General features: G+C 41.5%; 2 protein-coding genes across 4 annotated transcripts in view; one reads left to right on the forward strand and one right to left on the reverse strand.

The window, feature by feature from the left end:
• PLEK2 (pleckstrin 2) overlaps window positions 1-13011 on the forward strand; it is a 26687-nt gene extending 13676 nt beyond the window's left edge. The window contains exons 3-10 of one of the 3 annotated variants that reach the window (XR_009539023.1): window positions 3253-3434; window positions 4647-4738; window positions 5054-5241; window positions 5446-5547; window positions 7284-7367; window positions 8279-8357; window positions 11365-11585; window positions 11823-13011. Coding sequence is in view for 2 of the 3 variants with exons in the window: in XM_060140866.1 (XP_059996849.1) it covers window positions 3253-3434; window positions 4647-4738; window positions 5054-5241; window positions 5446-5547; window positions 7284-7367; window positions 8279-8357; window positions 9109-9236 (855 nt within the window). In the remaining variant the exon portion in view is untranslated. Of the gene's footprint in view, window positions 1-3252; window positions 3435-4646; window positions 4739-5053; window positions 5242-5445; window positions 5548-7283; window positions 7368-8278; window positions 8358-9108; window positions 10486-11364; window positions 11586-11822 lie in introns of those variants that run through there. The other 2 variants (XM_060140866.1, XM_060140876.1) reach the window with 2 other exon arrangements.
• Window positions 10130-25204, reverse strand: part of EIF2S1 (eukaryotic translation initiation factor 2 subunit alpha) — a 21849-nt gene continuing 6774 nt past the window's right edge. The window contains exons 3-8 of the mRNA XM_060140894.1: window positions 22357-22436; window positions 20419-20570; window positions 16064-16170; window positions 14611-14708; window positions 13731-13874; window positions 10130-12935 (exon numbers count right to left, since the gene is read on the reverse strand). Coding sequence (XP_059996877.1) covers window positions 12810-12935; window positions 13731-13874; window positions 14611-14708; window positions 16064-16170; window positions 20419-20570; window positions 22357-22436 — 707 coding nt within the window. The 3' untranslated portion in view covers window positions 10130-12809. The remainder of the gene's footprint in view (window positions 12936-13730; window positions 13875-14610; window positions 14709-16063; window positions 16171-20418; window positions 20571-22356; window positions 22437-25204) is intronic.

The following is a 25204-nucleotide window of genomic DNA, read 5'->3' on the forward strand; positions in this document are numbered from 1 at the left end:
GGTCTTTTTCTTCTCTTGTGTTTCCCTCCTAGAGAAGTTCCTTTGCTGTAAAGCTGGTTTGATGGTGCTGAATTCTCTTTGCTTTTGCTTGTCTGTAAAGCTTTTGATTTTTCTGTCCAATCTGAATAAGATCCTTGCTGGGTAGAGTAATCTTGGTTGTAGGTTTTTCCCTTTTATCACTTTAAATATATCCTGCCACTCCCTTCTGGCCTGCAGAGCTTCTGCTGAAAAATCAGATGACAACCTTATGGGGATTCCCTTGTATGTTATTTGTTGCTTTTCCCTTGCTGCTTTTAATATTTTTTCTTTGAATTTAATTTTTGTTAGTGTGAGTAATATGTGTCTTGGTGTGTTTCTCTCTGGGTTTACCCTGTATGGGACTCTCTGCACTTCCTGGACTGGGGTGGCTATTTCCTTTCCCATGTTAAGGAAGTTTTTGACTGTAATCTCTTCCAATATTGTCTCAGACCCTTTCTCTTTCTCTTCTTCTGAGACCCTTATAATTTGTATGTTGGTGCATTTAATGTTGTCCTAGAGGTCTCTGAGACTGTCCTCACTTCTTTTCATTCGTTTTTCTGTGTTCTGCTCCTCAGCAGTTATTTCCACCATTTTATCTTCCAGGTCACTTGTTCATACTTCTGCTTCAGTTATTCTGCTATTGATTCCTCCTAGTGTGTTTTTCATTTCAGTTATTGTGTTGTTCATCTCTGTTTGTTTTTCTTTAGTTCTTCTAGATCTCTTTTAAACATTTCTTGTATTTTCTCCATCTGTGCCTCCATTCTGTTTCTGAGATTCTGGATCATCTTTACTATCTTTACTCTGAATTCTTTTTCAGGTAGGTTGCCTATTTCCTCTTCATTTATTTGGTCTTGTAGGTTTTTACCTTGCTTCTTCATCTGTAACATATTTTTGTGTTGTCTCATTTTTCTTTGATGGGTGGGGCTGTGTTCCTGTCTTACTGTTTGTTTGGCCTGAGGCGTCCATTACTGGAGTTTGCAGGCAGTTGGATAGAGCTAGGTCTTGGTGCCGAGATGAGGACCTCCAGGAGATCTCACAACGATTAATATTCCCTGGGGTCTGAGGTTCACTGTTAGTCCAGCGGTTTGGGCTTGGTGCTCCCACCACAGGAGCTCAGGTCTGAGCCCCGGCCTGGGAATCAAGCCGTGCAGCACAGCAAAAAAAAAGCAAAACAGTAACAAAGAATAAAAAATAAAATAAAATTGGAAAAATTAAAAATATATTAGGAAAAATAAAAATATAAATGAAACAACCACAAGGCAAAACAGAACCACGACAGCAAAAAAAAAAAAAAAAAAAAAGAAGAAGCCTGGAAAAGGCCTTGGTGGTGGGCGGAGCTTAGGTGCAGCACAGCTGGAGGGGGTCCCGGAGGGCTGAGGTTTAGGCCCAGCGCCCCGGCAGGCTCTCTGGGGCTCAAGCAGGCAGGGGAGACGCTAGCCTCGTTCCCCTCCGATCCCCCAGTACCCCGAAGGTCTCTCCCCATCCCTGCTAATCCCTGCTCCATGGGCAGGCTCCTCCAATCATGGGAACCCCTCCCTGCCCCCAGCCGCCCCTCAGAGGTGCCAGTCCCATCCCGCCTCCGCTTTTCCTCCCCTCCCCCTTCCCCCCAACATCCTACCCGGTTGCTCGGGGATTCCTCCCGTCCCTTTAGGTTTCCGAGGTCCCTGACCAGTGCCTGGTAGGGGCCCTAGTTGTGAGGAGACACGAACTCCACCTCTTCCTACTCTGCCATCTTGGCTCCTCCTCTGCTGTAGGTTAACTTGTTGACCTGATACCGCCTCATAGTCTTTAAGGAACAGTGGAGAGCAGAAGTGCTGGTAGAACAGGCGGGCGATAGGAAAACTTTGTTCTGTGTTTCAAAAAAGGAGACAAGTTGCTAGCTGGAGCTGTGAACTTCTTGCTAATTCTACGTAAAATTCTCAAACAGAGAAAATTGGCATCTGCCAGTCCATGACTACTTGAGGGGGAAGAAGCCAAGAGGAGTCAGTAGGTTCACTAAGAACAAGTTATAAAGTGTATCGTGTGTGTGTGTGTGTGTGTGTGTGTGTGTGTGTGTGTGTGTTTTAATTAGGGAAGCTATAAAAAAGTGTGTCTGGGTTTCATGTGGAACTTTATAGTCTCTCCTGAGATCTTTTCATTAAAATGGCGAACTACAGACTGACAGGGTGCTCGTTGAACTCATCTTTCCACGATGTTGATGAGTGAATCCATGTTAACTTGGAGGAACATGGTACTCTTTGGGACCGTGAGCCCGCCTTGTCTTATCCACCATTTTTGCTGTTTAGGTGAAGGACTTGATGAAGTTTGCAAGCAAAGCGAGGTAGGAGCTAATACACTGGAAAACAGAATCAGAATGAGACAGAATTCTTCTGTTTTGCAACAGAAGTGGTGAGCCCAGTCTACTCAGATGACATTTAGTAGGATCAACATGCAAAATCTCAACAGTGTTTGAAAAAAAACCCTAAATGCCCATTTAAAAGATGGAGGAGATGTGGCCCACCTGAAAAAGACTCTCAGCTGACTGCACAGAGCATCAAGCCCTGAGGATGCCACTGCTAATGAGACCTCAGGCCCATGCTATCTTGTACCCCCAGACCTTCCCTGGAGCAGTTTGTTCCATTCCAAGGGTCATATTTTATGAGAATGTTGAACCAACTGCAGAACATTTAGCAGGGCATAAACTGGTTGAGAAAGTTTAAACAGTATCATATGAGGAACGTGTGAAAGACTTGGGATGATTAGACCCGATTAGAGAGAGGATGAAAAGGAACAGAACTAACAGTTCCTTCAAGGTAGGCATTAATAGCCTCATATGACAGATGAAGGAACTGAGAGTCAGTGGGTCCTTTAATGTGCCCAAACGTCCATAGCTAAGTATCCACATCAGTGTGACCTGGAAGCCTGTGCATTTCCCACTTCAGCACAGGGGCTGTCATAGGAGGTGAGCTTAATCTATGTGGTTCTAGAAGGCAGAATCAGGAGCAGAGAGACCGAGTGCCCAGGAAGCAGACCCTATGCTAATGAGTCTGTTCAAAGGGGAAAGGTGGTGAGCTCCCCGTCACTGGAGGTATACAAGCAAATCTTTAAAGACCACCAGCTGGGGTGTGGTTGAGCGCTCGGGCACTCGGCAGTCACTGGACCACGTGGCCTCCCAGATTCCCCTCGGTTCTGTCATTTTAGCTGCTCAGCCAGCATTCTCTTGCCTGCTTGGTCTGACTGGCTGTTTTCCCACAGCTCCTCATTAAGCTGAAGACTCAAACATCCACGGAGTACTTCCTGGAGGCCTGTTCTCGAGAGGAGAGGGACGCCTGGGCCTTTGAGATAACAGGAGCTATTCACGCGGGGCAGCCGGGCAAGGTCCAACAGCTCCACATACTGAAGAACTCCTTCAAGCTGCCCCCTCACATCAGCCTGCAGTGAGTGCCTGGGCCCTGCCCTTGCCCTATCTGGCCTGGCTGCAGACTCTTCTGTGTGTGTGCAGCGGGGATGCGGGGTTGGGGTGGGGTTTGGCGGGGGGAGCGGCCTGTGGCTGTTACCCAGGCCTGACTGGTACCACCATTGTACTTCAGGGCCTTTCGCTGTCACTGTCCTGCTTACATTGTTTTCTCTGCCTGGGAGTGGCCCTACCTACCTGCCCTGGGAACCTCTTGGGGCCTCTGCTGCTCCTGCCCCCCTCAGTGTCTTGACACCCTCTCTTCAGTTTCACCCAGGGTGCTCAGGGCTATGTGACAGCTCCCCAGGAATCCCTGCTCACCCAAGTCATTAGTCTTGTTTGCAGCCTGGGGGCAAGAACGATGTGTTCCGGTAGCGGTTGCATTCTCACTCTGTGGGATTCTTCATCCATTCATCCATTCATTCATTTATTCATTCATTCAAGAAACAGTTATTGAGTGCCTACTGCATGCCATACATTGCTCTAGGTGCTCAGGAGATGCAAATGAGAATAAACAAAGTCTCATCTCAGGGGCTTTCCAGCCCAAGTACATAAACAGAGAATGAGAAAAGATCTTCCATTTGTGGCAGGAATCATCCCACAGAACAGAAGGAAAACAGTAGTGGAGGCGATACTATAAAGTAGGGATGGATGAAAGGAGTTCCCATCATGGAATCTCTTACATCAGCCCATCTGCAGGAAATACCCCCTAACCTTCCAGGTAGCAAAACTACCAAAAAGCTTCATACCAGGCTCTGGGATCTTGATTGTGCATCTAGGGCGCGGCTGAACCGTGGTGAGTGCAAGGAGGACCAGTGGCAGATGAGTGTGGGTTCAAGTGATGGGTGACTTTGAGAAGTAGCTGGAGGAGTTTGAACTTTATGCAGTAGATCATAGAGAATCATTACTGAACATTCTTTTGTTTCTAAATTAAAAGCCACACCTCATTAGTTCTACTACAGAAGTAATACCTGTCTAGTCTAGAAATATTAGAACATTTAGATGAGCAAGAAGAAAAAGAAACGTCCCCAAATCCTACCTCTCAAATGCTGATGCATAATGGAATACCCCTTTTTTTGCGATGTGTATCCTCCCATGTGCCATGTGCTTTACATCCTTAGCAATGACTTTTGGACCCTCCCTCATACCTGTCAGTGTGACCAGGGTCCCTCTCCTTTGCCTTCCTTCTGTGTAGTCGCATCGTGGACAAGATGCACGACAGCAGCAGCGGAATCCGGCCAAGCCCCAACATGGAGCAGGGAAGCACCTACAAAAAGACCTTCATAGGTGAGCCTCCCCTCTCGGGGGCTGGGCCAGGCACCGGAAACCTGGGGCTTGGTGATCCGGGACTCAGTGTGCTTGAGCGGCTTGTGTTGAGGCCAGAGCTGCCTGCCAGCCGAGGGGCTGGCCTGAGATGGCCACATGTGAGTGCGGCCACAGCTCTGAGCAGCAGGTGTGACCTTCGGTCTGCTCTAGGGCAGAGCCCCAAGGCTATGCAAGGCTGCCCAAGAGGTCCAGGTCAATGAGGTCACAGCCAAGCACCCCTGAGGAAGCTGGTCTGGAGCCTGTCGTCTGACGGGTGCTGCCCTTACCCTGATGCAGGCTCCTCCCTGGTGGACTGGCTCATCTCCAACAACTTTGCAGCCAGCCGTCTGGAGGCCGTGACCCTGGCCTCCATGCTCATGGAGGAGAACTTCCTGAGGCCGGTAGGCACCCGAAGCACGGGAGCCATTCGCTCTGGGGATCTGGCTGATCAGTTCCTGGATGACTCCATGGCCCTGTACACTTTTGTAAGTGCCACTGGGGCAGAGAGAGGAAGAGGCAACAGAGTGGGGGGGCGGGCGGGGATCCACAGTCACGGGTGAGAGGCCAAGCTTCACCCCAGGTGGAGTGGGTTTTCTGTATGCAGGCTTTTCCTTTTCCCCGCGGTAGCCTCCACAGCCTAGAACTAGGACTTTTTGGTAATAGAGTCCTTGCTCTCTCCTTCCCGCTAGGCTGAGAGCCCCAAGAGGAAGATAAGCTCCAAGGAAGAAATCAGTCTCAGCACCGTGGAGTTAAGTGGCACAGTGGTAAAGCAAGGCTATCTGGCCAAGCAGGTATGGCCGCCTTGGAGCGGGGAGCAGATGGGCAGTTCGCAAGCTCGGGGGAGGCAGGAATCCCCGCAAAGGGTGGGAAGGGCTGAGACTGCCAGGGGCACTAATTATCAGCAGAATCTGCTAAAGTCAGGGTCCAGTGGCAGCCACCGGGAGCAAATCAAGGGGCATGCACGTGTCCACTCGCGCATACACGAGCCCCAGACAAGGGGGCGTTCCGGGAAAAGTGCACACAAGTAGTTAACACAGCATTAGAAAACAATGCCTATGTCACTGCCCAGTTCACTTATTTGTCTGGAAGGGCAATTGCCTACTGGTTGGCATTTTGCCTTTGCTGGTTTTCTGCTCCCTGAGGCTTCCTGGGGTCTCTGCCTGCTTTTGTGGGACTCTGCCTGCCCCCTTGAGAAGTATTTTCTCCACCTACTTCAGTAGGTTGAAGGTGAAATTCTGCAGTGTAATCTCTGTGTTTAAAAACTGACCGTGGCCACTGCTCCTACCACGTTGGGAGAGCGGCCACGTTAAGCGGGGACAGCCGGGTCACAGTCACACCTGCGGCATGTCCACCTGTGCCTGCAAACCAAGCTGCCGCGTCCCGGCACGTGAGGTGTAAGCCAGTCTCCTACACACCTCTTGTGTCTATGCACTCCTGACACGCCACGTGAATGTGTGCGTCTGTACAACACTGCTCAGCACCGTTCCCATCTTCTTGGAGCACTCGATGTCATTGTCACCTGCTTCTTGCGTATCAGGATCCCCTTCTGCTCTTAGATTGCTTACCGTCCACGTAACTGCCTGTTTATTCCAAGGGCTCTGCTTCTGCTGGGCCTGAAGGGAGTCTGGTGAGGGGAGGTAGTGAGGTCCTGGGAGAGGAGGAGGGTGTGGGAGGGACTCGGGGTGCTCCAGACTAGAGGGTTAAGGAAGCTTTGTGACCTAGGGGTGAAGCCACAGTCACACGCACGGCAGTATCTTCCACGCTTAGATTTAAACATATAATTGATTGTTTCTTACTCTTTTTTTTTTTGCAGTAGAGTTGATTTACAAGGTCGTGTTAGTTTTTGGTGTCCAGCAAAGTGATTCAGTTATAAATATATATATACATATACTTTTTCCTATTCTTTTCCATTATGGTTTATTACAGGATATTGAATATAGTTCCCTGTGCTATACAGTAGGACCTTGTTGTTTATCCATTTTATATATAATAGTTTGTATCTGCTAATCCCCAACTCCTAATTTATCCCTCCCCCACCCCCTTTCCCCTTTGGTAACCATACGCCTTACTCTTTTTCTGATGCAGAATGCCCAAGTGGTTTTCACTGTATATAAGTGCACATATATTCCTGTAGGTGTAGGTTTGTTTTCAGACTAAGTTGACGCTTAAAATTTGGTGCCCTTGGGTTCAAGTTTGCCTGTGAGTTCTTGGTCCAGTTGAAACCTGTGACCTCCCTGTCCTCCGTGTGCCCTGAGTGGTGTCCAGGCAGTGCTCCCCCTTTCTTTCAGTGCTGACCCTCTTTGGCTGTGTCAGCTCGGCTAAAGGTGACTGCTGTTGGTGAAGTGTCACTGAGCCGTGAAGTCCATGACACGTCACTGCAATCCCCAGGTCTCCAGGCTCTTTTGAGAAAGTCGTTCATTGGAGCAGGCTGGCTGGGAAGTTCGAGGTTCCGCACTGGAGGCACAGAGGTGGGAGGAAGTGACTGAGAGCTGTCACCGATGAGCCTTGCACCCTCTCTTTGCCGCAGGGGCACAAGAGGAAAAACTGGAAGGTGCGGCGCTTTGTTCTGAGGAAGGACCCGGCTTTTCTGCATTACTACGACCCTTCCAAAGTGAGTGCCTTGTCATGCTCCCAGACACATCCCTCCAGAGCAGAGCAGGCAGCTGGCTTCCCCTCCGCCCTTCCTCCCAGCATCCCTACCATAACTCCCACCCACTGTGCCTTTCCTTCCACGGTGCAAGCTACCCCTCACAGTCTGATCACTCCTTTCTTTCATCACATTGTTGCCTGCTCAGTGGATCTACATTGTTTTGAGAGGCAAAGCGTCTTTCAGTTTCTCCAAAGCTGGCTGTGTGCCTAGGGAAGGTGAGGTGGGCTGATAAAGAGACTCCTAACTGGTGCTTTCTAGTCTCTTTTCACCCCTTTCCACCCAAAGAGTCCATGAATTCTGCCCCCTCAACCTCATGTCCCCACCAACGTTTTGAAAGGTTTCTTTTACCATTTAATATTTAAGCCATAATTCTGAGTTTCAGATAGTAAGTATTCCTGCATGCTGGGTTTGATCTAATTCCAATCAGAAGAAAAGAAAAATGTCCTTCTGGTCAGCCTGTTCAGCCTTGTCTTGGTAGATGTATTCATTTGTTTTTTGAAATAAGAATGGACATTCCTCCCTTGCTGAGCTTCAGTCAGGAACCCCACCCTAAGCTGAGAAACTGAAGGAGCTTGAAACAGCCCCCCACCCCGGGACCCTGCTAGACCACAGGGAGGGCCGAGGGACAGGGAGGGCCGAGGGACAGGGAGGGGGTTGGCACTGCTGCAGCTGGCTGTGGAATGAAGAAGCCCGGACTTCCTCGCTGGTGCAGACGACTTGCCATGTGATGTCCAAGTTCAGCCTCAACTGCTGTTACAAATGACTCCACAGACTACTTTAGCAGGCTGACTGCGGGTGGTTATAGATGAGAGGGTGACTCTTCTTTTTTGTGCCTTCACACAGTTCCTAATCAGGTCTCCTTTCCTTTGCAGGAAGAGAACCGGCCAGTGGGTGGGTTTTCTCTTCGTGGTTCACTCGTATCTGCTCTGGAGGATAATGGCGTTCCCACTGGTAAGGGGCAACTTTCGCCCTGGCCTGATCTCGGGGGCCTCCCTCCTGTGCTCTCAGTTAACACTCTGCTGATGAAGGGCTAAGCTGTGAGGGCTGATGGGCTTTCTCAGCGAGACGATGAATGGTGTGAGCTTTGAAGCTGATTAGAGAAAGGGCAAGTGGGGTGTTCTTAGTGTGTTAACAACACAACTAAATGACCCTTTTCTTTCATATTCTTTCCCATCCTTTTCTGTGCTTACTGGCCCATAGGCTTCCACCTAAGAACAGTAGCTTACAATAGTGCTTAAGGATTGACAACACACTATTAGCACACTAATTTCACAATAGACAGTTGAGGTAGGAGGATAGTATTATTCTTCACTTATGGATGTAGAGATTGAGGTTCAAAGAAGTTAAACAATTCAAGTCAAATCCCACATCTGTGTCTGGTTTTAACATAAACATACTGGACTCTTTGATGTGAGTTAGACTGTAGACCTGTGGTTTGCATAGGGGGCAGGCCAAGAGGGCTTCCAAGAATGTCCAGACGTAGCACTGGCAGGCCTTAAGGCACAGGTGAGGGAGAGGGGATGGACAGGAGGAATACAGGAAAGCACACATCTGGTGGGATTTCCTAACCATACACATTTGTACTAAGAAATACTTCATGGTATGTGTTTTTGTCTGTGTCTCAGTTGACTTTCAGCTACTCCCAGCTGAAAGCAGACATGGATGTTCACTCGCTGATTTTTTTTTTTTTCTTCCTGCCTAGGGGTTAAAGGGAATGTCCAGGGAAATCTCTTCAAAGTGATTACTAAGGATGACACACACTATTATATCCAGGCCAGCAGCAAGGCTGAGCGTTCAGAGTGGATTGAAGCTATCAAAAAGCTAACGTGACAAGGACCTGAGGGAATGGGATCAGGATTCCTCCCTCTTAACAGATGACACAGGATTTCCTGGAAAACGGGAATGTGTTAAGACTTTTAGCTTTTTCTATTTTGTACTGCTTTGGAGTGAGATTGGTGAAGAGTTCCTTAGATTACAGTGGGCAGTGGTGCAATTTCCTTCCCCACCTTCAAAGTTAACATGGAAATGCTAGAATAGCCATTAGGCATCAGCATCTTGACTTTCGCTCATCATCACAACCAGCCATTCCTTGGGTACCAAAGTAGGTTTCCCTTGTCACACTAACTGGCCATGTTGTAATACTAAATAAAACACTATAGTCTCATGGTGGCGCTCTCTGAAATGCTGTCAGCAACTCATTCTTTGGAATGAATAAAAATTGTTATTTGTTCCTGGCTATTAGAATTCCTATACCAAGTTTTAGTTTTCAAAGGTTTTTCATGCTTAAGGCTATACGAATTATTAGGCAAGCTGATTATAAAAACATCTCAAGTGATCTGTCACTAAAACATGCCTCATCTTAAAGTGGGGATGGGGGGCAAAATTTTGAAAATATCGTTTTGCTTTGAAAAATAAGCTTTCGTAAGTATTATACGTTGCAGAAAAGAAATCATGGACTCAGACAGATTAGTCACACATATAAAAAAAGTAAAATTACAGTTTTTCTGTGGATAAAAATGTCATTTAGATAGAGCAGGAGTTTGTTGAAGGACAGGAACAGGAGCTCTCTAAAGGACACAGAAAGATGTCAGTAGGAAAAGAATTAAATCAAGGCATGAAATTTTGGGTTTTAGAATGAAGATTAATGGAGACAAATAGGTACCAAGAAGCTTCACCAGTTAGGAGGTTAATCTGAAGTAGTGAAAAGTCTGCATCATACAGTATCTTTAAAAACATTTTTATTACTTTCAAGTTTAATACAGTAATCTGCCAAGTACAAGTGCTTCGGCTTCCTTTAATGAATAGATACGTAACTTACATTTAAGGGGAGTGGATACTTCCAAAGTGCTTAAGTAAAAATTCATTCTCTTCAATAGTTTGAACTGTCTCCTCTTAATCTTGTCTAGAATAACTGATCTGAGGTTTTACTTTAATTCCTTACATTCTAAGAGACTGCCTTTTAAAGCACCATTTTCCATTTGGCATTTCACCAAGGTCTATGTCCTTGGAATTAGTTTCTTTATTGCTTCTTGTTATCAACAGGTGTTTACCTGAATTAAACTGCATTTGGTTTGATGGCTTCTTGACTCTAAATTAGCACAATTACACCCCACTCTGTATGGTATCAGTATCGTGTGTTGAAAAGTAGTTGACCATCACATTGAGGCAAACCAGGGGTCAACTCTCGCCAAGAGTTCTAGCACTTGAATTTTTAAAAATCCGGAACCATTTACACTGTTCTTGATGTAAAAGTAGCTAGGTCAAGTACGGCAGCTGAGTAGTAACTGTACTGCTTAGCACGTCTCTGTAGGTTTCCACTAAGTGTTTGAGCATTATCCATGTAAGTAATGGCTTGTCTTGTTTTACTAGAAAACATGAAAAATGGTTTGCGTTCATATTTTTCCAGGCCATTTAAGATTTTCAACTAATTATGCCTAATGGAGACTCAAACTATTTTCAGTTATGAGTCGATAACCACTTGACCTCAAAGGCAGCATGGGGAATAGATGAAATTGTCCATTTTTAATGAAGAGTCTTTGTGGGGAGAGATCCATTTGGATAAACTGGTCAATTGTCTTTGTCAATCTGTTCAAGTTATTTGGAGCTGGGTGTGATCTTGTTCTCATATTTGAAAGTGATACTTTTAGGTCACCAGGGTAAGTTTAGTTAGTTCTCTCCTTCATGATCAGTGAGGTATTGATCTTTTTTCTCATAAGGGTCATAAATTTGCAAAATTGTTGCGAAACTGAGCAAAAGACCTGCATGGGATAAAATCACTCACCACTGATGCCACCGGTACTTCTCGACAGTTATGGCTTTTGAAGTATTAAAAAAAAATTCAGTAAACGAAGTGAAAATTCAATTCCTCTGCTTACAGCAAACATTTAAGGAGCACCTGTTACAGTTTGATAACATTCTTGATGCTGTGAGCTTTACAGACTTTTTTCTGACTCCTCAGAAAGACTGAAGTGAAAATTATGTGCCAGATTCTCCTCTAAATATTCCCAGTATGCAAGCCAGCAATCACGGCTCCCTCGTGGAAACGGTTACATGAAATTAGACTTCTGGATTTAAAGAGCTAGTAGAGGCTGCTAAATTAAACAAAGGGACAAACCTTCAAAAATGGCTCAAATGGCTCACCGACACACTCTTCTATTTTCCATTCCCTTTAACACTGAGGTAAGTCTAGTCCTGGACTGACTAAGGTGGGTTAGGTTTAATCTTCTAAGAAGTATTTCTTGGGAATGATTAGTAAAATTAATTTATCTAGTACCTCAAGTACCCTAAGAGATTAAATTTATGAAGCAGACCAAAGTTAACTTAAGACTTTCTACACCCTGGCTACTGTAACTGTAACTGCAAACCATACGTTATCTATGAAATTTATTTACCTTTGTATATATTATTTACCTTTAGAACAATCAGCTCTTAAAGAAAAAAATGATGGAGACACAGAAAAACCATTGTAATTGTGTTCAAACAGATCCCCACTCTATTATGAAGAGAACTGAAGCTTCTACGTGGCACCTAGCAAATATTTTACTGGAAAAAAAACCCCAAAAGTTGGGCAATGAGACTCAAATAACTTAATTTAAAAAGCAGCATCTTTTTCTTAAAAAAAACACCCCTAAAACCTTTACCACCCTGAATTACAAACTCAAGGCAAGCAGCTTAGCACACCAACAAGGACCAGTGTGATAAATTCTCCCTCATACCACATGCTGTCATCAGTCTCAAATAGGTAAAAGGCACACAACCAATGTAATTCTTTAGTTGCATTTTAAGGCTTTTTCCCCCTAGGAGTAAACTTTCACTAATTAAAATTATGTTCTCTAAACCCTCCCTTTGAAAGGATCTGCTATATTGATCCTTTAGGTCACCTGCCTTTATATTACTACATTTCAAATAAAATGAAGATAATAGAATTAGGGTCTTAGTAATCATAATGCTTTTAACTGGTGACAATAAGGAAGAAACCTATGGTTAAATATCCCAGAAATTTATTTAATGTTTGCTTGATACATTTTATATAGAAAGGTTAGGACTATTTGCTTTGGGTGCCCCTGGTAAATCTCATGGAGGCACTGAACTACAAAGGGGTGCCAATCTGGAGACATCAGAAATGGAAATCACACGCCCCATTTTATGACTGTTCTTAAAGATTTGTCTCTAGTGAAATCAGGCCACTCCCTTAAAAAATGCTCAAGGTGTCAGAGCTACTGTGTGAAAACAGCTGACATTTAGGAGGGCATTTCACGTTTTGGTCTGTTGGAACATTTAAATACTTCGAAATAAAAAATATTCAGCTTTGAAGTTTTCAATACTGGAAAACTTTCAAGTCTAGGGTTAACAGCCAGGAAGGCTGCTTTGTGTTCCTTAAACTGGACTCTGTTGCCCACAAAGTTAATCTTCGGCTTTGGCTTCCATTTCTTCTGCATCGTCATCTCCATCCACTTCGGCATTTTCTCTCTCCAGCCTCTCCAGCTGCCTTGCAAGTTCAGTCTCATCTGTATCTGTGACCACTTTGGGCTGTGGAAGCAGAGGCACAATTTCAAAGTGAAGTAGTTAAACAGTACACAAATTCAATTTCAATAGTATTACTGCCTGGTATTTTAACTCTTAAAAAAACACTTTGCTAACAACTCTGCCCTATCTGTTCACTTTTGAGTGCTGAAATATCACCAATAAATTCCATGAGATAAATAATAAAAGAAATTTATGAGAGTAAGACAATACAGGAAAAGAAAACATATATATTAAAACCTAATACATTTTCTGTAATTTCTAACAAGGTAGAACGGAAAATATATGAAAATAATTGCAGTGGCTGTATCTTTCAAATACACAAAAAGATGTCCTGTAAAAATGCATCTTCTGGCTTCAAAATAAATTACTTACTATTCTTTTCCACAGAAGAAATTATTTTGAAAATTGTATATGAAAATTAGTTTTTGTTCTTGTTGAGATGAGGAAAGTATGAGACTATTCTTGTTTTTAATTCTGAAATCAAATTTTAAGCATTCTACATTAAATTCTGGCAATAACCAATCACTTATTTTCATTGTCTATATTTTTTTCCTTTTGGGGGATCAGTGACCACAGTCCTGAATAACCATCCCATGAGAGTTCTTATTTACTTATAAACACCCTTTTAGGAACTCTCTGAGTCAATGATTATTTTATGCTTAGGGGAGTTGTAATCTTAAACGCATCTCATGTTTTAAAATGACTCCGATTAGATATTTTAGAATGCAAATCACTTAGATCATTTAAATTTCTTAAGAACTTTAAGAACAAGGCAAAAAACCCCAGTATTGACCTCACCTCCATTTGAACATTGAAGACGCCCCTCTTTTCCTCAATCTTTTCTTTTATAACAGCCATAGCTTGGTTGAGGACAGAGAGGCCTTCTGTTCTCTCCAGGGTGGTTGTAGTCATTACATACCGAGGAGGAGCTATTAGATTAATCTAAGGAAGACAAAATTCAATTATGAATGTACCTATACAACACACAACAATGAGGATGTTCGAGAATCGTTTTGCTTATCTGCTGCTTTAACAACAAATCACCCCAAAACTTACTCCCAATTCTGCAGCACAGCAATTTGGAGTAGTTTGTTTAGGTAGCCAAAATTAACTGATACTATGATCTAATCCAGTAGTATAAACAGGCTACTGCAATACCAAATATGAAGGATTATGACTTCTGGGTCTTTGGTGGCTAAACTAACTATAGCTATCATTGGCACAATGGATAATTTGTCTCTAAAATTCCTGTTTGGTTCCAAACTAAACTGATAGAAGAAATTCTTCTATGAGATTCTGAATAACAACCATCCAGTTAATTTTATTGCTAATGAAAGATTCAAGGCAAACATCTTGAAAGCTCTGTGTGGATATGAGAGAATAAGTTGCTCTTTTCAAGATTCTATGAGCATTATGGGCACAGTGACTCTTTACTGTAAAGTAGGCTTAGCACAGCTGGCCCCTTGGCACTAAATACCAACAGGAATCTCCATCCACTGTGACAGTAGCAGTAGCTACAACAAAAAGCCTACACATAATTGTAAACATCTCCTAGAAATATCATATCAAGAACCACTTTTCATAACATTTGTTATGAGACATGATCATTAAAAAAATCTGGTTTGATTTGGTTTAGGTGATTTTGGTTTATCAGGGAGGGAAAAAACTGACTACTCACCTTGATGGGCATGGTTTCTGTAGAACAATTCAAACCTGCTCTCAGGGCTTCTTTTACAGCATCGATGCCTTCATAACCATAACAAGCCACTTCAATATCTAAAATTATAAAAATTCAAAAGCTTATACCAAAAAAATGCAAAAATTTTTTTTAGAGGTTTAAAAGAAATTAGAGACATGACAAATACACTAGTATTCAAATACGTATGAAAGCTTTCATCATCCTTTCAATTATCAATCAATCCCAGCCATTAATTTTCATAATTAAAAATATCTGAATATGCACTGAAATTGTATCTTCTCATTCACATCAAGCCCCTGAATGATGAAACTATAAAAAAACCAGAGAAATTTAACAAACACCTTGAATTCTGGCTATGTCTGGGTTAAAAGTCATGATTTCAACCCCTCTGTGCTTCAGTTCCTTATTTGTAAAATGGAGATGAGGAGTGTGATGAAGACTGAATGAAATAATAACCACAAATTGTTTAGAACAGTTTAAAAACTGCATACCCTCTGACCCAGCAATTCTACTTTTAAGAATCTGCCTTACCGAACACTTGTACAAATGGGTAAGTGTATGTGTATAAGGGTGTTAATTTGCAGTGTTTTTTGTAATACAGTTGACCCTTGAACAATACAGACTTGAACTGCATGGTCTGCTTACAAGTAGAATTTTTCAACAGTAAACACTACAACACTACACGAACCATGGTAGTTGAATCTGGGACTCAAAACCACATATACGGAGGACTAAGTTATATGTGGATTTTAGACTGTACAGAGGGTGGGCGACCCTAACTCCCCCACGTCACTCAAGGGTCAACTGCTATAAAAAGACTGGCACAACCTAAACACTCATCAAGAGGAGACTGGCTTATATCAAGGTTTATCATTCTATGGAATATTACTTAGCTATTCAAAATGAGAAAGATTCCCGTGTTCTACATGAAAGGGCAGCCATGATACACCAAGTGGAAAAAGCTAGTTGAAGAAAATTTTGCATAGTATTCATCCTTATAAAAACATAAAAATTTACATCTGAATATAAACAGCATACATTCCTATACACCATATGTGGATAGGAAAAATCTCTGCTGAAAGAATATATTGCAAACTAACATAACAGTGGTTAATCCAGAGGCCTGGGAGGATGTTACTGGACTGCTGGAATTTTAAAGCATGCACTAAAACAAAATAATCGCCACCCCCCATGCCCCAGAAAGCGGGCTAACTTAAGGTTAGCTGAACTCATTTACTTGCGTCAATATATATGTATTTTATAATTCTGTAAAAGCAAAGATAACTTAATTTCTTTAACTTTTCGTGTTATGAAAAACGTTTAGAAAAAGGTAGATGTTGATGTAGCAACATATTCTTTGGTGAGGCTCATTATGTAACAGCTTTTTTGGTACATGCAAAATATTTTAAACATCATTTAAAAAATCATTTACCTGCTCGAATTTTGACAGCCTGTGGAGTCAAACGCCTATTAATATTGTTAATGAGTACTTCCCGTTCATCTTCATTCAAATCTAAGCCATCCAAAATAGATGGGTCTCTGATAATTAAAAAAAAAACAACACACACATACACAAAACAAAATGTCAAGGTTACTTTACTGATAATTAGGACACCAAACATAATACCACAGAATAATGGTTAAGAGCACAGCCTTCAGTGTCAGAATTAGAGTTCAAATCCTAGCTTCACAATTTAATCACTATGTGTTTTTGGGCCTTTCTAGACCTCAATTTCCAAATATGTACAATGTGAATGAAAACAGTGTATCTCACTGGATTGTAGTATTAAATGAGATAATGCAAGTAAAGCGTTTAGGCCTGTATGACAAACAGAAAACATCCAACTGATTATTATTAAAGGAAAAATTTTAGAGATCTGGCTAAAGCAAGCAATTTAAAATGTCGCCTATATAGGCATACTTTGAAGATACTGCGGGTTCAGTTCCAGACTGCCACAATAAAGCATGTATAGCAATAAAGTGAGTCACACATCTGGTTTCTCAGTGCATACACAAGTTATGTTTACACTATACTGTAGTCTATTAAGTGTTCAATAGCATTATGTCTAAAAAAAGTATATAACTTAATTTAAAAACTTTATTGCTAAAAAATGGTAACCATAATCTGAGTGTTCAGAGAGATGTGATCTTTTTGCAATAGTAACATCAAAGATCACAGATCACAGTAACAAAATAATGAAAAATTTTGAAATATTGCAAGAACTACCAAAGTGTAACAGAGACATGAAGCGAGCAAACGCTGTTGGAAAGCTGGCGCCAACAGACCTGCTTGATGAAGCGTTGCCACAAACCTTCAATTTGTAAAAAAAACACAGTATATGCGAAGTGCAATAAAATGAGTTATGCTTATACATCTCACATCCCACTATAATTAAGCATTTCCATGTAATTAGCAGTCCCTGATTCAAGGAGCTTAAAAAGAACAAAAACATGGAAAAAATTTTTAAAAAACAAACAGAAGTGCATCCCTGGGGGTGAGGAGAGGAAGATATTAATTAGTGGGGTCAGGAAGGGCTTCATGGGTGAAGTGGCATTTCATCTGACCCTTGTAAGTGCCACAAACAGGGACCACAGTCTTAGTCACTGGCATGTTTGCTGAACGAATGAACAAATGGAAAAAATGAAATGACGACTAAAAGAATGGTAGGATTTTAACGAGCTAAGGTAGAACTTAAAGTTTTAAGAAAGTTATAACTGAAAGACAAACCAACAGAAAATGAGGAAATGAGATAAACAGATGTTTCACAGAAGAAATACAAATGGTCAATAAACATATGAAATTGCTGTTAACTTTACCAACATCCAGCAAAATGCAAATCAAAACAAGACACTAGGGGCTTCCCTGGTGGCGCAGTGGTTGAGAGTCCGCCTGCCGATGCAGGGGACATGGGTTCGTGGCCCGGTCTGGGAAGATCCCACATTCTGCGGAGTGGCTGGGCCCGTGAGCCATGGCCACTGAGCCTGCGTGTCTGGAGCCTGTGCTCCGCAATGGGAGAGGCCACAACAGTGAGAGGCCCGCGTACCGCAAAAAAAAAAAAAAAAAAAACAAGACACTACTGTACGTCAATCAGTTTGGCAAAAAAAAAAAAAATCTGAGATATATACCAAATGTTGATGAAGAGGGAATATAAATTGTAGAACCAATTTGGAGAGTACTTTGGCAAAACTAAGTAAATTTAAAGGTGCATATAATCAATCCTATGACCCAACAATTCTATTCTAGGTATCTTAGAAATTCCCAGACATTGTACAGAGAGACATGTACGACATTTGTCATAGCAGTTTTGAAAAGTAGGGGGATAAAAGGGCGGAGGGGATTATGTAAAAATCTCTTTATAGAGGAATGAAGCATATCCTCACAACGAAATACTACATAGAAATTAATATGCAGTAGGCATACATCTATCAATTTGGAGAAATTCTGGTCAATAATAGCATTATGAGTAAAAATGTACAGAAAAGCTTGTTACAATGATAAATTATTTTTTGTTTAAACAAATTATTTAAACATAAAAAAGATTCTATACATACTTTTCATAACCTACCCACACATGTATATGTATATAAATGATAATGATACATACTAATTTCAGAATAGTGGTTACCACTGATAAGTGACCGGAATTCTGGCTTGGGAGGAATAAAATATCGTTTCCAACAATCTCAGAAATTATATTTAATTATTTAATTAAGAGAAAAAAAATGAAGCACATGTGGCACAGAATTATCATGAGTTAAATCTGGACAGTTGCAACATGTCTGATGAAGCAAGGAAAGAATGTGAACGGTGATGAGTGAATGTTAATTCGTTAAGATGAATGTTAATTTGTTAAGAATGTAACCTGTTATTTGTTAAGAATGCAGAGTGGTAATGGAGACGGGGTGGAGGCAGAAGCTAGAGAGGTAAGCAGGGCTGATAATGACAGCAAACCAAGGTAAGACATGTACTGACTGAGGAGTCCAGGACTGAAGTCAGGGAGGACAGAAATACAAAGCAGTGCTTGATGGTTAATAGCATAAGCTCTGTAGCATAACTACAATGCCTGTGTTTGAGGCTCTACCATTTGGTAGCTGTGTGAACTTGGACAATTTAATCTCATCTCAATTTCCTCATCTATAAGATAGGAATAATAATGACACTTATACCATAGGTTGTTGTGAGAATATATAAATGTTAGCTGTTATTATTATTCTCACCTTTCCCACAAGGTGATATTTAAAAAAAAAATAAGTCACATGAGGGGAGGGGGTAAACTAGAAGGTATTTGGAGCCTCTGATGAGTAGGCCTGATGGAGGTTCTAACAGTTCTAAGCCCCACTTGGCCATTCTGAGGGCTGAGGAGACCAATAACCCTTGGCAGCACAAGGGCTGGGAAAGTAACAATGCAGTGGTGAGGCTGCTTGTGAGGTATTAACATCTAGGAAGGATTGGGAGGTGCAGAAGTAGAGCAGTAAGTACAGAGAACGTAAGAAATCTGGCTGTTAAAAAGAGAGGACACAGTACTTGTGACAGGAGAAAGTAGAGGGGAGGTTGAAAAGTTCATTTTTAGTATAAATGGGAGAAATCTGAGCATATTTTTATGCTGATGGAGCAAAACCAATAAAGAAAAAGGCTGAAGACCCAAGAGAGGGAATAGTAGATAGAAAGACATCCCTTAGGAATAGCTGGGCACAGGTGGTAAGATTACTTTGAGAGCAGGAAGGATCCAAATTCCAGTATGACAGGAGCACAGGAGGTAGTGACAGGTGGGATGGAGATAAGCTGGCTGAGAAAGTGGAAGTAGAGGTGATCCTGTGCAATGGCTTCTACTTTCTTTTTTAGGTAGTGAGCGCACCAGGTGAGAGTGAGAGGAGAGGGACAGAGTGGGTATCTGAGGAAGAGTGTGGAGAAGTTCTAAAATAGCCAATCTAAGAATGAGAGGAAGTGACCAGGAGCAAAGAGAATGTGGGGCAGCAGTTAAGGCCCAGCTGAGGTTGGAGACCATGAATATGCAGTGGCACCAACCTGCAAGACTGTGGTTTTTCCTAGCAGCACCCAGCAGTCTACAAGTGCAGAGAAGGCAGGAACATCGCTCCAAGGCTGGATGTAACAGAAGGAAAAACAGGGCAAAACTCATGACACTGGCAAGAAAGTTGTTGAAATGATGGACCATGGTGTGTCTATGCTGAATAAGAAAGAGAAGGCAGGAAAGGGTGAAAAAGGGAGAAAAAAAAAAGGATTGGAATCAGAGCCTGATAATAATAAGAATTAAAACGACACAGAGTAGGACTAACTGTGGGAGCTGGAAGGACAGGAGGCTGTGGTGAAAGAACAGAATGTGTGAATTAAAGGTTTCGGAGACAGAGCAAATCCTGGTGACAGTAAGACCCAGGGTAAGGCTATATGGAAGACTAGCTAATGTGGCATGGGCTGAAGGTCTAAGGAACTGAGGTAAAGAAAACAAGTTTTAAACAAAACATCTATGTTGGCCCTGAAGTCACCTAGGACAATAACAAAACTAGGAGAGGAGAGTATGTAAGACAGTAGTGTGAGATGAAACCATATGGTTTACAAAACTACATAACTATGGTATACCAAATCATATAGGCTCGGCTTTATAGGACTGGACCATATCATGGGCCTATTATACTAAAATATTTTAATCTAAATTTGGCAAGGACTTAATACATGAATGTTGTGCTATTAAATGTCAGGCTCTCAACTTGTGTGCTAGACCCAGCAGCTGTAGTATCAATGGAGAAGCAGAGCTAAGAAGGTGTTCTTACGAGACTGCGTGCTTAAATGCATCATAGGCACCGTATCCGGGTCTCTTGTACTTGTCATCAAAGACCCAAGCGGTCCTCTGGAACAGGCTTTCCAGCTGCTCGTCCTTGGTATATTCTAAGACCTCAGCAACATGACGAAGAATGCTGTAAACCTAGAAACAAAATGAAGAGCTCAACAATTCAAAGGTAAGAGATCTATATTAAAAAAAAAAAAGGTATTTTTACATTTTAGTAGATAGCATATAAAAACAAACGTTTGGTTAATTTGACTACACTAATTCCTTAACAACAAAAGATCGCCACACACAAATTCTTTCTCCATAGAGAAATATTTGCTTTTCCATAATAACGAACTCAAGTGGGTATAACAAGTACAAGTAGTATAGCATTTACAACCTAAGACCCAGATCAAGTCAATTCTGGGACAAACAAACCTCTCTGAATATATTTCCTCAGCTGGAAAGGGAGATACTAGTATCTTTCCTTTTTACTGTAGTGAGGTCTTACGGATCAAAATGTAAGATAGTATTATTACTACTCCATGAGAGCATGGAACCTGGATGGAGATTTTATTATTTCTTTTGCTCTGTTATCATTTAACAGTTATCCTTCAATCCTACCCACCTCCTACCCACTGCTGCCAAACTCTTTTCCTAATCTAAACATAAAAGGGCTTAAAGAAGAAAAAGAGTATAAAGAGGACTTCATGTTAATTACACACAAAATATGAGTGAGGAAAAGTACTAACATTGGCTATTTCATTCTATCATCTTATTATCCTAATAAGATCTATTATGCTCATTTTACAATATCCTAGGGGAACAAAACAAAAAGGAAGTTTCCTTGAGCAGTGCTTCTCAGATCTGGACTTGGTGGGACTTGAAAGATTTGGGTAATGGTCTGATGGCTTTTAGATTTATACTCTCTTTTACTGGGGTTAAACAAGATTTAAAAAATCTTTTCTTCATGTAAACACTGTTTTCTTGGCATTTTATCTTGAGGACAGAAACACACATGGCAGAGGAACAAAAGACACAAGAGAAGGGTAGAGAAAACAGAACCAGTGGAAACTGCCAATAAGCACTGAGGATCTAGGGAATAAAGGAAAATCTAAATAGGACCAGAGAACAGAAAAATACAGAAAGATGAGAATGAAGAAATGACTGTCCTTGCTTTATTAGTGCTTACTGAGGAAATTACAGCAAAACTAATAAGAAAAGGAAAAAAACCAAGGCGGGTGAGGGGTGGTGTGGAGAACCACACTAAGTAACAGGCCCTGCCTTGCTTTCCTGGATTCAAAGACATTTTACAAACCTTTGCTCATTATTATTATTATTTTTTTTTTGTGGTACGCGGGCCTCTCACTGTTGTGGCCTCTCCCGTTGCGGAGCACAGGCTCTGGACACGCAGGCTCAGTGGCCATGGCTCATGGGCCCAGCTGCTCCGCGGCATGTGGGATCTTCCCGGACCGGGGCACGAACCCGTGTCCCCTGCATCGGCAGGCAGACTCTCAACCACTGCGCCACCAGGGAAGCCCGACCTTTGCTCATTCTTAACAAACAATAGCTGGTTGTCTCTGTGATCCTTATCCCAGAACAGAGCTGAAAATCAAAAACTACATGCTGCGACAAGCCCAATCAGCTGAAATCACCCATAGTTAATTTAACCTAAAATACCTTAAAAACACTAATGGTCCAGTACTGGTTTGAGAATATTACACATCAAGCAATGCTTTAAGGTAGTAACAGCATGAGACAAGAACACTGAAGTCATACTCTTGAAATAAAGTCTTCAAATTGTTTTTCTATGTAACACAGAATGAGAAATGGTAATACTGTTACAGAAAATGTAGGTTTTGTTTCTGCCAGGAACACACCATGCAGATTATTTATTAAACACATCAAATAGTGGACTAATTTGATTAAAAAATCAACTTACAGTTTTGGATTTGGTAAATTTATCTTCACATTTGATTGCTTCCTCTGGAGAAACTCTTCTTTTTGACAAATCAATATATCCTATATGAGAAAAATTTGAAAAAATTATCTCTGTCTAAGTGCCAAAGAATCACTGTGACAATTTTCACCACCAGATTGTTGGGTTGGCATACCTACACTTATTCCCCACTAAAATCGTATCAACAAAATACTGCATAAAAAGTACAAGGTAAGAGATTTTTGTTTTCAGAAATGAATTTTTATCATCGTGTAACTGCATATTCTATTACCTTAGTGGAGGGGATAATTTTCAATTATCCAAATGAGAGCTAAAGCCAAAAGACACTGTATTTGTCTATTTGGCATCCATTCATCACAGGGTCAACTGCATTAACTATATTTTCTGTATTATTGATGCTCTGACATTTGTGGCCTGGCTGACTGGGGAAGAGACTTCCCTGCCTGGCACTAGACAATTCTTAGAGTTGGCAAAGGCCTCAGTGGGAGCAGCCTTTTACATGCAAATCAACCAATCTAGAGCCCATACCTCCAAACATCTCATCAAAGTTCCACACAGCAGGCCAATATTATCCCATGCCCTAAACCAGCATAGAGCCAGGTACCAGACAACTAGGGACAGCCCCAATGCACCAAACCCTGCCCAAACTATTCAAATGAGCCAACCCTAAACTGTTTATGCCGACCCGCCTTGCCTTTGTCATGGAAACCTCAATAAAAGCTCTGGCCTAGGCTTTCCCCTTGCTCCTTCTATCTCCTGATCAAAACCGGTGCTTCCTCATGTGGCTTTGCATGGCATGCTGGGTTCCCATCTCTTGGGAAACTTTAATAATAAAAATGTTCTTTCAATGGCATTGGCCTCTCCATGTCACCAGTCACCTCCATAAATAAAAGGCCCATGGGTACACAATGAGACAAGTAGTTACATGTATTTTAAAGAATTATGAGGGAGCTCCCCAATGCTCACTGCAGCACTATTTACAATAGCCAGGATATGGAAGCAACCTAAATGTCCATCAACAGAGGAACAGATTAAGAAGATGTGGTACATACATACAATGGAATATTACTCAGCCATAAAAAAGAACAAAATAACGCCATTTGCAGCAATGTGGATGGATGGAGAGACTGTCATACTGAGTGACGTAAGACAGAGAAAGACAAATATCATGACATCACTTATATGTAGAATCTAAAAAAAGGGTACAAACTAACTTATCTACAAAACAGAAACAGAGTTACAGATGTAGAAACAAACTTATGTTTACCAGGGGATGGTGGGGGGAGGGATAAACTGGAAGATTGGGATTGACATACACACACTACTATATACATAGAATGGATCACTAATAAGGACCTACTGTATAGCACAGGGAACTCTACTCAATACTCTGTAATGGCCTACATGGGAAAAGAATCTAAAAAAAGAGTGGATATATGTATATAACTGATTCACTTTGCTGTACACTGGAAACTAACACGACATTGTAAATCAACTACACCCCCATTTAAAAAAAAAAGAATAAAGAGGGAGAAAATGGTTTTTTACGTTTACCCACATATTTTCCATTTCAGCCATCACAGTTCTTCAGCCTGAACAACTTCCTTTACCATCTCTTATAATGTAGGTCTTACCTGGTAATAAATTCCCCTAGTTTCTATTTACCTGAAAATGTTTTCATTTGATTTTTGTTGTTGAATATTTTCTTCAAATACAGAATTCTGGTTTGACAGTGTTCTTTCAGTGTTTTACAGATATCATTCAATGCTCTGACCTTCATTATTTCCAATAAGAATGCCACAGTAATTTGTATTACTGTTCCCCTACAAATAACATCATTTTCCTCTGGCTACGTTGAAGATTTTCTCTGTTTTTCAATAGTTTGGTATGCCTAAATGTGGTCTTAGTATTTATCCTGCTTCAGGTTTGCTGAGCTTCTCTAATATATAAACATTTTTCTTCCCCAGCAAATATGGGAAACTTCTGGCCATGGTTTCTTCAAATATATTTTCTGTTCTTTCTTTTTCTCCCCTTCTTTTGGAATAGAGCTTTTGATAGTTGACAGGTTTTTTTTTTTTCCCTCAGTTCTTCAGATTGGTTCTTTTTAAATGAACTACCTTCAAATTTCAAGGAGCCTTCTGTTATCTTTTATCTGCTGTTAGCCCATCCAGTGAATTTTTTAGATATTATATTTTTCATTTCTATAATTTATATTTAGTTCTTTATGAGAGTTTCTAATTTCTCTACTGAGATTTCATTTTGTTCATTCACTATTAAGCATATTTTCCTAATATCTTTGAGCAGTTATAACATTTACTTTAAAATGCTTATCTGCTAATTCCAACATTAGGGTGATCTCCAGGTCAGTCTCCATTGATTACCTTTTTTGTATGGGTCATATTTTCCTGTTTCTTCAACTATTTAGCAATTTGATTTGTATCCTTGACATTAGGAAATATATGTGGCACATTGTGAATTCCTTTAGGTTCCTCTTAGGGACACTGAATTTTTTTTTTTTTTTTTTTTTCTGGCTAATCCGCACGGCTTGCATTTCCCCAATCAGGGATTGAACCCACGCCCTCAGCAGTGAAAGTGAGGCATCCCAACCACTGGGCTGCCAGGGAATTCCCAAGGATACTGAATTTTTGTTTTAGCAGTTAGCTTGTTTGAATTCAAAACTATAAGCTCTGTCTCCCCAGATGGAAAGCAAACAAAATTTGTTTAGATTTTTACCCTATTGGGCTGCAGTCTACCCTGTGTATTACTAGTTTCATGGGCTGGCCAGAGATTTCAGCAGAATTTATATATAAACTTGGGGGCTCTCCCTCTG

Source organism: Lagenorhynchus albirostris, chromosome 1, assembly GCF_949774975.1.
Source record: "Lagenorhynchus albirostris chromosome 1, mLagAlb1.1, whole genome shotgun sequence".
Taxonomy (NCBI): Eukaryota; Metazoa; Chordata; class Mammalia; order Artiodactyla; family Delphinidae; genus Lagenorhynchus; species Lagenorhynchus albirostris.